This window comes from Scyliorhinus canicula, chromosome 4 (assembly GCF_902713615.1).
Source record: "Scyliorhinus canicula chromosome 4, sScyCan1.1, whole genome shotgun sequence".
In the NCBI taxonomy this organism is placed as follows: domain Eukaryota; kingdom Metazoa; phylum Chordata; class Chondrichthyes; order Carcharhiniformes; family Scyliorhinidae; genus Scyliorhinus; species Scyliorhinus canicula.
In genome coordinates, this window is record NC_052149.1 from 6,949,912 (window position 1) to 6,963,604 (window position 13,693).

At 46.0% G+C, this 13,693-nt stretch overlaps 1 protein-coding gene across 3 annotated transcripts in view; it reads right to left on the bottom strand.

Annotated features, from left to right (window-relative positions):
• Positions 1-1,680: 1,680 nt before the first annotated feature.
• Positions 1,681-13,693, bottom strand: part of LOC119964330 (di-N-acetylchitobiase-like) — a 44,640-nt gene continuing 32,627 nt past the window's right edge. For 2 of the 3 annotated variants that reach the window (XM_038793647.1, XM_038793646.1), the window contains exons 3-7: positions 11,060-11,268; positions 6,517-6,688; positions 6,336-6,433; positions 5,011-5,172; positions 1,681-1,989 (exon numbers count right to left, since the gene is read on the bottom strand). In XM_038793647.1, coding sequence (XP_038649575.1) covers positions 1,777-1,989; positions 5,011-5,172; positions 6,336-6,433; positions 6,517-6,688; positions 11,060-11,268 — 854 coding nt within the window. In that variant the 3' untranslated portion in view covers positions 1,681-1,776. The remainder of the gene's footprint in view (positions 1,990-5,010; positions 5,173-6,335; positions 6,434-6,516; positions 6,689-11,059; positions 11,269-13,693) is intronic. The other variant, XM_038793648.1, reaches the window with a different exon arrangement.

Sequence of the window (13,693 nt, forward strand, 5' to 3'; positions counted from 1 at the left end):
TTTCCTCTCTAGCCTCCTTCAGTATTCTGGGGTAGATCCCATCAGGCCCTGGGGACTGATCTACCTTAACATTTTTCAAGACGCCCAACACCTCATCTTTTTGGATCTCCATGTGACCCAGGCTATCTACGCAACCTTCTCCAGACTCAACATCCACGAATTCCTTCTATTTGGTGAATATTGATGCAAAGTATTCATTTAGTACCTCGCCCATTTCCTCTGGCTTCACACATCACTTCCCTTGCCTATCCTTCAGTGGGCCAACCCACTCCCTGGCTACCCTTTTGCTTTTTATGTATGTGTAAAAAGCCTTGGAATTTTCCTTAACCATATTTGCCAATGACTTTTCGTGACCCCTTCTAGCTCTCCTGACTCCCTGCTTAAGTTCCTTCCTACTTTCCTTATATTCCATACAGGCTTCATCTGTTCCCAGCTTCCTACCTCTGACAAATGCCTCCTTTTTCTTTTTGATGAGGCTTACCACATCTCTCGTTATCCAAGGTTCCCGAAATTTGCCATATTTATTCTTCTTCCGCACAGAAACATGCCGGTCCTAAATTCCTTTCAACTGACATTTGAAAACCTCCCACATGTCAGATGCTGATTTACCCTCAAACATCCGCCCCCAATCTAGGTTCTTCAGTTCCCACCTAATTTTGTTATAATTATCCTTCTCCCAATTTAGCACATTCACCCTAGGACCACTCTTATCCTTGTCCACCAGCACTTTAAAACTTACTGAATTATGGTCACTGTTCCCGAAATGCTCCCCTACTGAAACTTCTACCACCTGGCCGGGCTCATTCCCCAATACCAGGTCCAGTACAGCCCCTTCCCTAGTTGGACTGTCTACATATTGTTTTAAGAAGCCCTCCTGGATGCTCCTCACAAACTCTGCCCCGTCCAAGCCCCGAGCACTAAGTGAGTCCCAATCAATATTGGGGAAGTTGAAGTCTCCCATCACAACAACCCTGTTGTTTTTACTCGTTTCTAAAATCTGTCGACCTATCTGCTCCTCTATTTCCCGCTGGCTGTTAGGAGGCCTGTAGTAAACCCCCAACATTGTGACTGCACCCTTCTTATTCCTGATCTCTACCCATATAGCCTCGCTGCCCTCTGAGGTGTCCTCTCGTAGTACAGCTGTGATATTCTCTCTAACCAGTAGCGCAACTCCTCCACCCCTTTTACATCCCATCTATCCCGCCTGAAACATCTAAATCCTGGATCGTTTAGCTGCCAGTCCTGTCCTTCCCTCAACCAGGTCTCTGCAAGGGCAACATCATAGTTCCAAGTACTAATCTAAGCTCTACGTTTATCTGCCTTACCCGTAATACATCTTGCATTAAAAGATTTGCACTTCAGTACTTTCTGCATTAAAACTTCAACAGATTTGTCAGACATGACGTCCCTTGATGAAGCCATGCTGACTCAGTCCTATTTTATCATGCACTTCCAAGTACTCCGCGATCTCATCTTTAATAATGGGCTCAATGGGTGCAAATGCCTAATTTGCAAGGTGCCGCTGGTGCTGGATATGTAGCTCGCAGGTGTCGCCAGTGGTGGATCAGAGTAGTGCAGTGGGATTGGCGGCCATCCCGTTTTTCGGCTGTCGCTCGATTCTCAACTGGATCGGGAAACCCACTTTTGGGGGGCGGACAAAAGAGAAGCCACTCCTTGAAATCTGTTCATCATATCTGCATTAGTTTAATTATTACTGTGGATTTTACCTCATTTTCTGATACATTTTCCAGCACAACAAATCGCATTATATGTAGATTAAACATTCCAAACATTCCATTTTTTTCTGATTGGGCACAGAGCATTCCACATGTCTTCAGTTTGCACTGCTGCTATTGGATTAACGCTGTAGTTTAAGAAATTTCCAAACGACGCACCTATACCACGGAGTTTCAACTTCTTCACGATTGTTGCCTTCAGTGAAAGGCTCTCTGGGTCATCATACCAGACCTCATGGTATTTATCAGTAAGCTGCCAAAAAAGTCAAAGGCGTTACATCGAGAGGTGACACTTTTGGATCAATGTAACATTTTGGACATCGCAAAAAGCATTATTTAAACCACAATTCATTCCTACTTGTATTAGGGGCTGGTTTAGCTCACAAGGCTAATTCGCTGGCATTTAAAGCAGACCAAGCAGGCCAGCAGCACGGTTCAATTCCTGTACCAGCCTCCCTGGACAGGTGCCGGAATGTGGCGACTAGGGGCTTTTCACAGTAACTTAATTGAAGCCTACTCGTGACAATAAGCAATTTCAATTTCATTTCATAAAGTATACAATTGGATGGAATTTGTGTTCATAACGTCTTGAGTATTGACCCAGTGACGTAACTGCTTCAATAACTAGTACATAGATTTCCTTTTTAAAGTTAAAGTTTTCCATGGCTTTCCTTTAAAAATCAGCACAGAACTAGATAGGGTAGAGACAGGGAGGATGTTCCCGATGGAAGGCCAGCTCAGAACCAGGGATTACCAGGGATTACAGTCTCAGGATATAGGAAAAACCATTTAGCAGTGAGATGAGTTCAAAAAGTCTTCAGCAAGGGAAGATGGTGGGGTTGAACTGTTTATACTTCAATGCAAGGAGCGTTACAAACAAGGTAGATGAGTTAAGGGCACAGGTAGACACATGGCAACAGGATGCCATTGCTAGAACGGAAATCTGGCTAAAGGAGAAGCAAATGTGGCAGCTCAATGTCCCTGGATGCAATGTTTTCAGGCACGATGGAGTGGGATACAAAAAAGGGGAGCAGCACTAATTGTTAAAGAATCAATTCCAGTTGTGAGAATGAATCATATACAGGTCAACAAACAAAGCATTATGGGTTATAAATAGAAACAAAATAGAGGCAGTCACAGTCTCACAACTGGGAATATACTACAGACTACCAAAGAGTGAAAGGGAGATAGAAGAGCAAATATGGAGGCACATTTATGCCTGTAAGAACAAAAGGGAACAATAGTAGGAGACTTTAACTATCCCAATATAAATTGGGATTCAAGTAATATAAGGGGAGCTGAGGGAGAAAATCTCATGCAGTGTGTCCAGGAAAATGTTTTCAACCAATTAGTGACAAACTCAACAAGAGGAGATGCAATTCTAAACCAAGTCTTGGGGAACGAAGAAGGGTTGAAGTGATAGTTGGCGAACATATTGAGGATATTTTCCATTTAAGCGGCAATTTAGCATGGCCAATCCACCCAGCCTGCACATCTTTCGTGTTGTGGGGGGCGAAACCCACGCAAACACAGGGAGAATGTGCAAACTCCACACAGACAGTGACCCAGAGGCAGGATCGAACCTGGGACCTTGGCGCCGTGAGGCAACAGGGCTAACCCACTGCGCCACCGTGCTGCCCCTCACTTGCACATCCCTAATGGGCAGGATCAATTAGATGATAATGTCTGTCTTAGAGGCTAATGGAACCTCACTGGCAGGCCTTGGGGTCCAGCACATAAGCAAGGCCAAAGCCTCCCGATGCCACAAACCCAAGCATTGAGCCTTGAACCCTGAGTGTTCACCCCATTCCCTGAGTTTGAATGTGTGGGCAACTGACATTATTAAGGGTTAACGTTTGGTGGCCAATCAGTTTGATGAGCTTGAATGTTTGAGGGCACAGTCCCTTTCTACTTAAAGGATAGGCAAAGTTAATATTCGCCATTCTTACTCAGGCTGCATCATTCAAACTTCACGTGCGTGTGTCATGTCTCAACAGAGTTTTGGACAGCCCCTGGACCCCCCTCCCCCCACCCGCACCCCTACCCAGGGTGGGCACCGTTTTGTATTTTCTTTCTGGGTTTCATCCACCCAGCTCATTAGGCCTGCCTCCTTGACTCGCATCACTCCCCACCCCATGTGGCCTGCAGCCGCCCCATGCCCCCAAGCCACAGTCAGCGGACTGACTCAGTCCTCTAAGAACATCAAAACAGCACAGACAGCAGACCTTAGGGCCACCCACACTATCCACAACCCCATTGCGGTGTCCACCGACCCTCGCCACTGTCCAACAGCCCCCTAGACCTCTTCCCCCCCCCCCCCCCCCCACTCCCCCCGGAGCTGTCCAGCGGCGTCTGGCCTCTTGGGCTCCCTTTTTTTTTTAAACGTAACAATTCGTACCAATGTGGCGTCACATCTGGGGGATGGGATGATTCAGTGATGGTTTAAGATGTGACGTGAACCACGGCAAATACATTACAATGCCCCTTCCTGGGGGTGAATCTGATCATGTCATCGGGGAGAGCCTAGAAGGTCTCATTCCAAAAGTCTCGCCAACGCAAATTCCATTTTTGGCCTCTCGCGTGATTTTGTGAACATGGCAAGATTTGCGTCCACAGACCGCTAGTTCCCGCCTCATGTCTTTAAAAACTGAATTGGTTTGGGTCCTTTTCTTATCGACTCCCATTTTCTTGTCGATTCTCCCATTGCAGACATTTTCCACTGTACAAACTTAAAACTTGAGCTTTGCTGAATCCGAGATGTCATGATATGCAGACACACATATAATGATATACAGGCAGGCACAGACAAGCAGCTAATGGACACAGAGAACAGGACATGACCAATAAGCAGGCAGGACTCTCAGGGGTGGGATCTGACTATAAAAGACACGAGGCATTGACACTCCGCCTCTTTCCACTGATGAACATCTCGAGAGTCAGTCAAGGGTGTTGTTACAATCTCACACCTCCACCATGTGGCTAAGACCTAGCCTGGTTCAGTCACACAGAGTAGCCACACTGAGGTTAGCAGAGAGTCGAACTTACAGAGAACTGTGCTAACTGTGCTATTAGTTCAATAAACCTGATTGAACTAACTTCAAGGTCTGGAGTATCTTTTTGATCTAAGCTGCATCCAGTTGCAGCCAGTGTTGTACCAGTGTACCTCACACGACATGAGACACGGAATATGTGGGATGATGAATCATTGCAATGTTTCCATTTAAACAATCTTAGAATGCACAGGTCTGCATTGTGCTTTGACTGATCGTCCTACCTTGTAGACATAATATGGCGATTTGTAATTATCGTCCCAGTATCTGCCGGTAAATGATTTGGGTAACTCCTGCATGATGTCTTTGTATGGTTTTGACTTCGATATGTGAAAGTTGCAAACACCTTCTTTGTGTGGAACCTCTTCTAATTGGCATCTACCAGGCTGTAAAGAGAAGAAAGATGAGAAAATAGGGCTCGTGAATTCTGTGAAAATCAAAGTTGTATTAGCCGCCTGACTGATCTCCACATGCACTGGCCGTGACACAAAGGCGTCAATTGAAAATGTCACATCTGAGTTTGTCCGATTTTTGTCAGGTAAAAGCATAACGAGTTATTGAATCAAGGCCGGGTTTAGATCATTCAGATCACAAAACATCTAACTGATTGGTAGAACAGACACAATGGACCGAGTGGCCTGCTCCAGGTTGATCCTTGGGAAAAGATTTAAGAAACATGTGGTTTACAACCTGGAATAAGGGAACGTCTCAGTGAAATAATGTAAAAATCAATGGACTGGTGGCACAGCATTTAGCACTGCTGCCTCACAGCTCCAGGGACCCGGGTTCCGTACAGGGGCTGGTTTAGCACAGTAGGCTAGGACAGCTGGCTTGTAATACAGAACAAGACCAGCAGCGCGGGTTCAATTCCAGTTCCAACCCCCCCCCCCCCCCCCCCCGAACAGGTGCCTGAATGTGGCGACTAGGGGCTTTTCACAGTAACTTCATCGCAGCCTACTTGTGACAATAAGCGATTATTATCAATTCCGGCCTCGGGTGACTGTGTGGCGTTTACACTTTATCCCCGTGTCTGCGTAGGTTTCCTCCCACAGTCTAAAGATGTGCAGGTTAGGTGGATTGGCCATGATAAAATTGCCCTCAGTGTCTATAAAAGGTTAGGTGGGGTTACTGGGTTACAGGGATAGGGTGGAGGCGTGGGCTTAAGTAGGATACTCTTTACGAGGGCCGGTGCTGACTGGATGGGCCAAATGACCTTCTCCCGCACTGTAAATTCTATGTGGTGTGAGCATCACTGACAAGGCCAGCATTTGTTGCCTATCCCTAATTCATTCCTTGAACTGTGTGACGTGCTGGGCCACTTCAGAGAGCAATTAAGCTTTTGCTTCCAAATGATATTGAATTTAGATTCTACCAGCTACCTGGGTGGGACTTGGCTCCCGGCCCCTAGAACATTAGCCTCTGGGTCACTGGCTCAGTGATATTAACATTGAGCTACCTTCTCCCAATTAACATGCCCGGAGAATGGATTTCAGATGATCTAATTCACTGCCTATTCTGTGTGCAATGCAAATTATTTATTTGTCCTTACCTCATAGAAATGCTTGCAACGGTAGTCGCTACCATACCATGGAACTCCCATTACCAGCTTTCTGGAATCAATACCCAGATTAATATAAGCAGAAAGACCTAAATGGACAAAAATATGACCATTTTAGGCTAATATTGATAAAGGCCGGACACTCTTAACCAAAATGTTTAGTTGGACGTACCTGAATAAGTATAGTCATAGGGAGCATTTGCTTTTGCAAAACACTCATCGCCCATTTCACTCTGCATATGAATGGTCATCACAAATAAGAAGTCACAGGATCTTGCAATTGGTACATAGTCATAACATGGGCCATCACCGCAATGAGGAGACCAGGGCACATTTATTGAAACCTGATGGCCAGAATATAATAAAATGTTAATTTAATCTCAAACCACATCTTGACTGTAACTGATATTCATAGTATCGGTGCATGGTTGATTAGAGCTGTGAAGTTAACAGGTTTGCAGTTCTACAGTGTTTGTGCTTCAATAGAATGGTACACAATCATTTTGGGGAATAAAGTGGGCTGGACGTAAAACTGTGCCAAATCCCGTCCACCCTGGTTCCTGGGAGTGAGCTTCCCCGACTCCAGAACATCGCACCACAGCTATTTAACCCTTAGAGGGGCATTAATTGCTCTAAAATAAAAACTCCATGTGGGCCAAACTCCATCTCTGAGATCAGCTGCTCCATCAAATGCCAGCAGATCTGCAGTGCCAGAAGTTCCACTCGGAACTGCATCCCGTTCAAAAGGACCAAGATCTGGAGTTACAAAAATGGTGGAGTGGCTGACCAGGTCCAGGCAGGACAGGAGGACAACCTGGCCAGGTGAGTAGAATGGTAGTGGTAGTTTGCTCCTTTAAGGGGTCAAGCTCTTGAAGGTTCATGTGACTAATTTGGTCAATTGAGCCGGAGAGCATGAATCCGGGGCCTGAGCACGGGTTTTCCTGGACTCTGAAGTCATGGGGAACGGTAGCCTTTACTTCACTCCCTGAATATAGTTATTTACCCGAATAAACCATTTATTTGTTGCTCTACTTTGGTGATCAATGGTCTTGTCAGATACTACAGCGACCAATATGCCTCAATCAAATTGTATGATTTTGGATTATCAGGGTTGCAACACCAGGTCTGCTGAATATCTAGCTGAAGGCAACTCAATGTAAACTATCTCATCTCAGCAATGATCCAAGGAGCGTTTTAACTGAGATATATAGATTGTATATTTGTTCACAGACTATGCAGCTACAGGACCATTTTCACTGCACATCCCTAATTGTGGTGAGCTGCCTTCTGGAACTGCTGCATTACATGTGGTGTAGGTACACCCATGGTGCTGTTAGGGAGGGGGTTCCAGAATTTTGACCCAATGAAGGAACAACGTTATGTGTTCAAGTCAAGATGGTGAGACTCTTGGAGGTGAACCTGCAGGTGGGGATTTTCTAATGCATTTGCTGCCCTTGTCCTGAGTGGTAGAGGTCTTGGGTATTGAAATTATTGTCGATGGAGCATTGGTGAGTTCATACAGTGTATATTGTAGACGCTAGGTATTGCTGCCATTGTGGACTGATAGTGGCTGATGTACATGCTGAAGGTGGCAGATGGAGTGCTAATCAAACGGGCTGCCTTGTCCTGGATGACGTCAAACTGCCTGAGCGTTGTTGGAGTTGTCCTCATCCAGCCAAATACAGAGTATTCCATCAAATTCCTGACTTGTATCTTGTAGCTGGTGTCGCTATTTAGATGGCTGGACGAGTTCAGTTCCAGGTCAATGGTAGCGCAAAGAGTGATGATAGAGGGGGATTCAACAATAGTAATGTAATTAAATATCAAGGGGAGATGTTTGGATTATTCTTGTTGGAGATACGCGTTGCCGGAAAGTTGTGTGTGTGAATATTACTGCTACTTGTCCAGTCCAAGCCTGAATATTGTCCAGGTCTTGCTGTATAAGCACACAGACAGCTTCAGCATCTGAGGAGTCTCAAATGGTGACTGTGCAAGCTTCAGCAAACCTTCCCAAATCTGACCTTCTAATTGAGGGATGGTTATTGACGAAGCAGCTGAAGATGGTTGGGCTTAGATCAGAACCCTGAGGAACTCCTGCAGTGATGTACTGGAGCTGAAATAACCGATTTCCAGTCACCGCAACCATTGTGTTCGGCATCACTCCAGCCATTTGGGGGCGGCACGGTGGCACAGTGGTCAGCACTGCTGCCTCACAGCGCCAGGGACCAGGACTCAATTCAACCTCGGGTGACTCTGTGTGAAGTTTGCATTTTTTTCCTGTATCTGCATAGGTTGCCTCCTGGTGTGCAGGTAAGGTGGATTGGTCACAGGTGATTCGGAGAAGATGAGATTAAATATATTTTTTCCTCTTGTTGGATCCCTCAGGGCATGCCGCAGGCCCAGGCTTGGAGCTATGTCCTTTTGGACGTAGCCAGTTTGGACAATGGTGATGCTACTAAGCAACTCGTGGAGATGGACATTGAAGTCCTCCACCCAGAGTGCATTCTGTAACTTTACCATCCTCAGTGCTTGCTCCAAGTGGTATTCAATATGGAGGAGCACAGGTTCATTAATGAGTGGTTGCGGGTGGGTTTGCGAGGCATGTATGTACTCTTAATAGGCAGAAGGTTTCCTTGCCCATGTTTGACTTCACCCATCAGAGTCCATGGGCTCCAGTGTCAATGTTGAAAACGTTCAGGGAAACCGCAACCTGTCTGTATACTACCGTGCCACCACCTCTGGTGGGAATGTCTTGCTGCTGCAATAAGACAAACCCAGGGATGCTGATGGTGGTGTCTAAGATATTGTCCGTAAGGTATGACTGTGTGAGCATGACCATGGGTATTGTGTGACTCATCTGTGAGACAAATCTCTCAATTTGGCACAAGCCCCCATATCTCAGTAAGTAGGACATTGGAGGGTCAACAGGGCTGGACTTGGCAATGTCGTTTCCGGTGCCTAGGTTGAAGCCAGCCTGGTTCCATTCTTTTGTCTAGACTTTGGTGCAGCATGGCAGCACAGTGGGTAGCACTGTTGCTTCACCGCACCAGTGTCCCAGGTTCAATTCCCGGTTTGGGTCACTGTCTGCGCGGAGTCTACACGTTCTCCCCGTGTCTGCGTGGGTTTCCTCCGGGTGCTCCAGTTTCCTCCCACAAGTCCCGAAAGATGTGTTGTTAGTCATTTGGAAATTCTGAATTGTCCCTCAGTGTACCTGAACAGGTGCCGGAATGTGGCGACTCGGGGCTTTTCACAGTAACTTCAGTGCACTGTTAATGTAAGCCTACTTATGACAATAAAGATTATTAAATTAAATTGTAGCAGTTATGATAAAATTGCCTAGCTTGCTAAACTATTTCAGAGGCAGTTCTGAGTTAACCACTGTGGGCAACACATGGGGGGGGGGGGGGGGTAGCACAGTGGCTAGCACAATTGTTTCACAGCTCAAGGTTCCCAGGTTCGATTCCCGGCTTGGGTGACTGTGCGGAGTCTGCACGTTCTCCCCGTGTGTGCGTGGGTTTCTTCCGGATGCTTCGGTTTCCTCCCACAGTTCAAAGATGGCAAGTTAGGTGAACTGGCCATGCTAAATTGCCCTTAGTTTCCAAAATTTCCCTTGGAGTTGGATGAAGTTACTGGGATATGGGGATAGGGTGGAGGTGTGGGCTTGGGTAGGGCGTTCTTTCAAAGAGCCGGTGTGGACTCGATGGGTCAAATGGCCTCCTCCTCCTTCTGCACTGTAAATTCTATGACAGCTGTAGGAACAACCAGATAAGGATGCCTGATTTCCTTCACTAAAAGGCATCAGTGAAACAGATGGACCAGTGAATCAAGGCATTGTCACTGTTTCCAAGACCAGCTTTTGTTTAAATTGTGGATTGAGTAACGGAATGAAATTGCAATCGTGGTCTTAGAACATAAGAACATAAGAACCAGGATCAGGAGTAGGCCATCTGGCCCCTCGAGCCTGCTCCACCATTCAATGAGATCATGGCTGATCTTTTGTGGACTCAGCTCCACTTTCCGGCCCGAACACCACAACCCTTAATCCCTTTATACTTCAATAAACTATCTATCTTTACCTTAAAAACATTTAATGAAGGAGCCTCAACTGCTTCACTGGGCAAGGAATTCCATAGATTCACAACCCTTTTCGGTTTAGAAGTTCCTCCTAAACTCAGTCCTAAATCTACATCCCCTTATTTTGAGGCTATGTCCCCTGGTTCTGCTTTCACCCGCCAGTGGAAACAACCTGCCCGCATCTATCCTATCTATTCCCTTCATAATTTTAAATGTTTCTATATGATCCCCCCTCATCCTTCTAAATTCCAACGAGTACAGTTCCAGTCTACTCAACCTCTCTTATTTTATTTACAAAAAATTGTAGAAAATGTTTGTACAGTAAAACTTTAATTAGGTCCAGTTACAGACTCGAAGCACAGTCGTGTAACAACAAAGACAGAATTAAAACATCACAAGAGCTTCATACATGTGCCACCTTGGCGGGATTCAAAATGTTCCAGAACATTAACCTGGTCCTCTGGATTACTCGTCTGGTAATATGACCACAATGCCAACACCTCCCCCAGATGATGCATTAACTGTAGTTAGAAATCAGCATTTCAATTTATTGTCCAGAAATATATCCAGACACTTTAAAAATTAATTACAGTGAGCACCACATTGCTTGTATGCATTTTAAATATAAAATGTTTTTTTACCTGCGATCCAGGTATTGCACGGTGGAACACTCGTGCGGTTTCATTCATCAGCTGAGTCATTGCCCCATATTCCTGAGTTCCAGGTTTAATCTTTTGCAACTGTTCCAAATAGATGCCGTCGAAAAACGATGCTTTGGCAATATACACTTGCTGTCTGATCCATTCCTTTATCGTATCATGATTTCTCAATGATTTAGCTGGTATATCTCCTGGTAAATGGTGAAGAAACAACAGCTCACCTCTTGTGCATCAGTTACACAAGGTGTCTCAGTGTGTTTGAGGGAACAGAACTGCCAACATCCAGTAGAACAGGGAGATGTAGGTTGATCTTGTATTTACATTGATCACTCCACATCCTCAGCATATCATTAAGCCCTTTATGGCATATTAATTATTTCTGAAGTGTAAACACTCTTGTTTCTGAGGCAGATATGATCACTAATCCCGACCCACCAAGGTCCCGATGAAGGGAGGCAGAAAGCAGGAATCTATGGACAGTTAACTTAACGACTGACATAGGAAAAATGTTAGAAGCCACTATACAAGATGTATTGAAGAGTTCTTGGTAAAATTCAGGGTGATCAGACAGATTCAATAATGTTTTGTGAAAGCGAAGTCTAACCAATTTACTGGAATTATTTGAAGAAGTTGCACATTCTGTGGATAAAGGGCATCCAGTGGCTATGTACTTTGATTTCCAGAAGGCATTTGATGAGGTGCCTGTCAAAGTTTGCTGGCAGATATAAAAGCTCATCGTGTGGGGTGGGATAAGATGTTGGCATGGATTGAAGACCGCCCAGCTGAAAGGAAACAGAGGGTAGGCATAAATGTATCTTTTTCTGGTTGGCAAAGTTGTTATGAGTGATGTGCCACAGGGATCAGTGCTGTAGCCTCAGTCGTTCGTATTTAGGTAAATGACTTGGATGGAGACCTTGGAGATCTTGGAGCGAAATTTGCTGATGGCACAAAGATAGGTGTGATAGTTAGATGTGAAGAAGACACAAAGAGGCTACAAAGTGATCGAGTTAGATTAAGTGAGTGGGCAAAGACTTGGCAAATGAAGCACAATGGAAGAAAGTGGGAAATTGTCCATTTGGCAGCAGAAAAATAGCATAATATCTACATGGTGAGAGATTACAAAGCTCTGAGTTGCTGAGACATCTCGGGGTCCTAGTATTTAATCGCAAAAGACTAATAGCACGCAAGTACAGCAACTAATTAGGAATTTTCCCATTTTTCACAAGGGAAAGTGAATATAAAAGTGGGGAGGTTGTGCTTTTCTTATTCAATTATTGGAGAGACCCTACCTAGAGTATTGTGGATAGTATTAATCTCCTTGTTTAAGGAAGGATGTTAATGCATCGGATCAGTTCAGAGAAGGTTTACTTTTTGTTGAAGGATCATTAAGATCTGAAAAATTGTGGTGAATTGGCCCCCTCCCCAGCTGCATGTTCTTCGATGGCGGGGCCCCGGCGGCAGTGAGATTCTTCCTGCTAGTCACAGGAATTTCCCATTGTGGCCACCCCAGCGGCCAGGAAACCCTACCTGCGGAACGGAGAATCTCGCCAACTGAGAATTTGCCCCATTAACTTTGTTACTATCCACAAGTACTCGCAGACCGGCTGAGCTAATCCAGAGTTTCCTGTTTCTATTTCAGATTACCAGCAGCTGGAATATTTTGGGCGCGATTCTCCCCAAAGGCGGCTGGTCGTGAACGCTGCCACGAAAACGGCCGTGTTTGACGGCAGCCTCCGCGCCCCCGACCAGGAACCGATTCTGCTCCCCGGTCAGGGCTAGCATCGCGCGGCCGTGAATTCCGGCATCGCGGCCTTAACGAATTTCGCTAAGCACGCGAGCCAAAGTTAGCGACGGCTGACGCATATGATGACGTCAGCCGCGCATGCGGGATTGGACAACTCCAACCCGCGCATGCGCGGATGATGTCATCGCGCATATGCGTGAAACCCGTGCATGCGCGGTCCGTTATGCCCCTCAGAAGCCCCGCGGATGGATCCATCGGGGCGGCGGAGGGAGAAAGAGTGCGCGGGGTAAGTACCCATGGCACCCTTGGCATGGCCGTGGTGCGGCCGTACCAATCGGTGCCATGGTTCCCCAGAACGGGACTTTAAGGCCGTTTTTACAAACGGTCAGAGCAGGTGTGTTTTTAGTTCGTAAAAACGACCGAAAAGGCCTTGGAAATCGGCCCATTGGCCGGGGGCGGGGGGGGGGGGGGGGGAATAGTGGGAGGGCGTCGGACCAGCGTGGCCGTAAAAATTTACACCGCCCGCTATTCTCCGACACGTCGTGAGCACGGAGAATCGTGCCCTTTGCTTTTATTTATTAAACTAATACCTGGTTTGGGTAGGTTGTCCTATGAGGAAGCTTTTGTGGGTTAGGCTGCAGTTTAACTTGATAGTTCCATCAGATTTCTAAAAAAAAATAATTAATTAACTATAGAACATAGAACAGTACAGCACAGAACAGACCCTTCGGCCCTCGATGTTGTGCCGACCAATCATCACCCTACTCAAGCCAACCCTATCCACTCTATACCAGTAACCCCCCCCCCCCCCCCATTAACCTTATTTTTTAGGATACTAAGGGCAATTTAGCATGGCCAACCCACCTAACCCG